Here is a 3608-nt window from a genome sequence, read left to right as displayed (position 1 = left end):
TTTTTATAGTTTTACTTGAAACGTAAAAGAACATTTGATTATTATTTTTCATTATATTATCTTCCTGGTTATGAAATTAAATAATAAACACAAATTAAATAATTCTGAATTGTATTTTATTTATTTTAATTGACCATCAGTTGTTGAGTATATAATGCATGTGGAAATTTTCGTTATCTGGACCTCCTTAAATTTTAGTTTTACTTTTTTTGACCTAAAGGGGCATTCATTCAGTCTAACTTTTCCTTGTTGGATCTAATGAATGAATAAACACTTTTCAAGGAAACAGATTCTTTAGTGTTCCTTTCTTTGCTTTTCAACCATGATCTATGTGCCTTCTTCAAGATGGATTTGAAGGAGGAGAGAGCTCTTTCACTGTTTTAGTTTTTGCACGCTCTAATACAAATTAACACATCAAATTCAACATGTACTAGCATCTTGTGATAATCCCTAGCCATAGGAGTGGAGTACACCTTTCACCTTTCATTTTAGGGTTAAGAATAGAGCATCTCGAATAGTGCCCTGCTTGATGAGGACGTATAAAAAACTGAAGTTTTCATGAGACAGCTGGGGAGTTGGCCTTTTGATAATCATTTGTTAGTAACTGGGCCCATTTGGCAAATGTGACAGCAAGTCAGTCTCTTGAGGATGTGCTGTCGGATCTCATTGGTCCTAATGCCGTAGACAACTGGGTTGAAACAGCTTGGAAAAAGCAGGTACATGGTGCTGAAGAAAACTCGACTGGCTGCAGGGAGGCCGTTTCTGATCCGATATGACAGGAAAGCAGTCAGAGCCAGAATGAGGCTGACTGTGATGACCATGATGTGAGTGATGCAGGTGTGAAGTGCTTTTACACCTGACCTGCTGGACTTCAGCACAGAGCTGAATATCACCACATAGGAGGCAGCGATGAAGACAAAGTCAAGAACAGGAATGAGAAACACGGCCATCAAACCCACGAGGTTATTGATGGTGGTGCTTCCACAGGCCAGCTCCACCAAGGCCATGTGCTCACAGAAACAGTGGTTTATCACATTTCTCAAACAGAATGGCAATTTTCCAGCAAGACATACAAAGAGTGTGATCATGAGAACATTTCTGACAACAAGTGGTAGTAAAAATGCAATGAATCTCGATAAGATCATGTGATTGTGGTAGTAAAGGGGTGTGCAGATGGCAAAGTAGCGATCCAGAGCCATCCATACCAGCAGAGTGGACTGAAAAGTTCCAAAAAAGTGGATGAAGTGCATCTGAACAAGACAGCCAATAAGAGAGATCCCCCTCCAGTCAAACAGGAAGCTCAGCAGCATGTGGGGAACAAAGAATACAGGGAGGCTGAGGTCAATGCACGCCATGCTGGCAATGAGGATGTACATCGGTGAGTGGAGGCTTCTCTGTGAAACGATCACGTACAGCAGCAGGGAGTTAGCAAACAGTGACACAACAAACATGAAGGAGAACGGGATGAAGAGGAACGGCCTCAGCTCTCCGAGTTCACTAAAGCCATCCAGGATAAAATGTGTGTGCAAAGACACGTTCTCCATGCTCCCTCTTTCCTAAAAGGTTTTCAGTTCAACCAGCCTGAAAACAAAGAGAAAGAAACCTTTAACCTCCACCGGTTAATTAAACCTCCATTTGGTGATATACAAATAAAACTGAACTGAGTGTATTTAGACAACATTAAAGAGCAAACAGCATCACTGAGATATTAAATGATGTCAATGATGATCTGTTAATACTCCACACTACAACACACATCTTGTATGAAACTCTTCAAGCTGTTAAGATGAATCATTAGTTATGTTGTGTTGCTCCATGTGCTAAGTGATGTCCAGGTCCAGTTGTCTGCTCTGTAACATGCATTGTGTAAGACATGGTAGCAGTGAATGATTTCCTCTTGCTGAGCTTTGTCCACTGACAGGGAAAACAGAAATATTCGAGGGGAAGCACAGAGGCCTACTTCACAATGGCTTGGTTTTACTTGAAAACAACCTGAAAACAGCAGCATTCAAAACATTTTTAAGCAAATTCTTAACATGAAATATTGTCAGCATCATAGTGAAAAGAGAGCTGAGCTCAAAGAGAGACAAACCTTAAGCAGACATGAACTCAGCCAGTGCAGTGAGATAACTTCTTGTCTGCTTAACAGCAAATACCTGCCAGAGAAGAAATATAAGAAATGAATGGCATGAAACATTTCTATAATGAGACGTGAGAGGGCTGGACCAGGTGACCTTGAATCCTCCCTTAGTTATGCTGCAATAGACGTAGGCTGCCGGGGATTCCCATGATGCATTGGGTTTTTCCTTTCCAGTCACCTTTCTCACTCACTATGTGTTAACAGACCTCTCTGCATTGAATCATATCTGTTATTAATCTCTGTCTCTTTTCCACAGCATGTCTTTATCCTGTCTTCCTTCTCTCACCCCAACCAATCACAGCAGATGGCCCCGCCCCTCCCTGAGTCTGGTTCTGCCGGAGGTTTCTTCCTGTTAAAAGGGAGTACCATGCTCTCCTGAGTTTTAAATGCACTTCAGAACAGCACACAGCAACACTACATATGAGCGGGCGTAGGGAGGTTTGAGGTCTTCACTCACCCCGGTTCTGTTAGCCGTCAGGGCTGGGGGGCTGGGAGGAGGTGCTGGCCGTCAGACTGGGGTCTGGGATGCGGGGCCTCCCTGCTACTGCAGATAAGGAGGTGGTCCGCTTGCCTCCGCCCCAGAGAGAAGGGTTACATCTCCTGGGTCTAGGTGCGGCTTGCCCCTCTGAGGGTGGGGGTACCTGGACCTGGGATATAGAGTATGTTTGGGGAGTGCGACTGTCTGTGCAGCGTCTATTTGTGTCTGTCTACACGTTGGGTGAGTGCCGAGTATTTGGTTGTGCATATGGGGTGGGAATGCACGTTTGTGTCCGCGTGTGCCTGTTCGTCTGTGTCTATATGTCAGGTTGGGTCTTAGACTCCACCTCTCTGGGAACATCTCAGGCCCTCTAAAGTACGGAGGCCTATCTCCCCTCACCACACTCCCTGCCGGTGGCTGATGCCCTCAGACGTTGGTGTGTTGGTGGTCCTTGTCGTCTGGGGCTGGGCGCTCATGTATGTACCGGCTCACTCCTGGTGGCCGATTGGCGGGGCCTGAAGCTCGGTCCTCTCTGGCACAGCTGGCTGCCGGCAGAGCCCGCGGGCACGCCACTGCAACCCCCTCTGGCCTCTGCTCCGTAGCTGCGGGGTGACCTCTCGTTTGGGGCTCTACTCAGCTCTTCCCAGGAGGGTGGCACGGTTCCCCCCCCCTTTGGTGGTCCTCCTCGGGTCCTCGTACTCTGGGGCCTCTGGATATCTGGGGCCTGGATCTCCTCCATACCTGCTTCATACCCTGGTGGACGGGGCTATGGCTCCCCACACTCCCTAGCAGATCGTTACATGGAGAAACCTTTGGAATACAAGCATGCTGATCCACACAGGTGTGCACACAGGTGTACACACGGGTGTTCACAGACGCGGACTACACCTTTCTTGGCTGCTGCCTCAAAGCACATTGTGCGCTGTCTATCTTGCGTGCTGCACAATATCGTTTATTATTTAGTATCTACTGTTATCTACTGCTAGCTAG

At 46.4% G+C, this 3608-nt stretch overlaps 1 protein-coding gene across 1 annotated transcript; it reads right to left on the bottom strand.

Annotated features, from left to right (window-relative positions):
* Nucleotides 1-590: 590 nt before the first annotated feature.
* LOC146372785 (olfactory receptor 52K1-like) lies at nucleotides 591-1544 on the bottom strand. Its single transcript, XM_084951002.1, has one exon. It carries the CDS (start codon nucleotides 1542-1544, stop codon nucleotides 591-593), a length of 954 nt encoding a protein of 317 aa, XP_084807128.1.
* Nucleotides 1545-3608: the final 2064 nt, after the last annotated feature.

The sequence above is a fragment of the Perissodus microlepis genome, chromosome 14 (genome assembly GCF_051167445.1).
Source record: "Perissodus microlepis isolate ML-2025 ecotype Zambia chromosome 14, ASM5116744v1, whole genome shotgun sequence".
Taxonomy (NCBI): domain Eukaryota; kingdom Metazoa; phylum Chordata; class Actinopteri; order Cichliformes; family Cichlidae; genus Perissodus; species Perissodus microlepis.
Note: the sequence above shows the minus strand (reverse complement) of the source record. Positions and strands in the feature narration are given on the sequence as shown.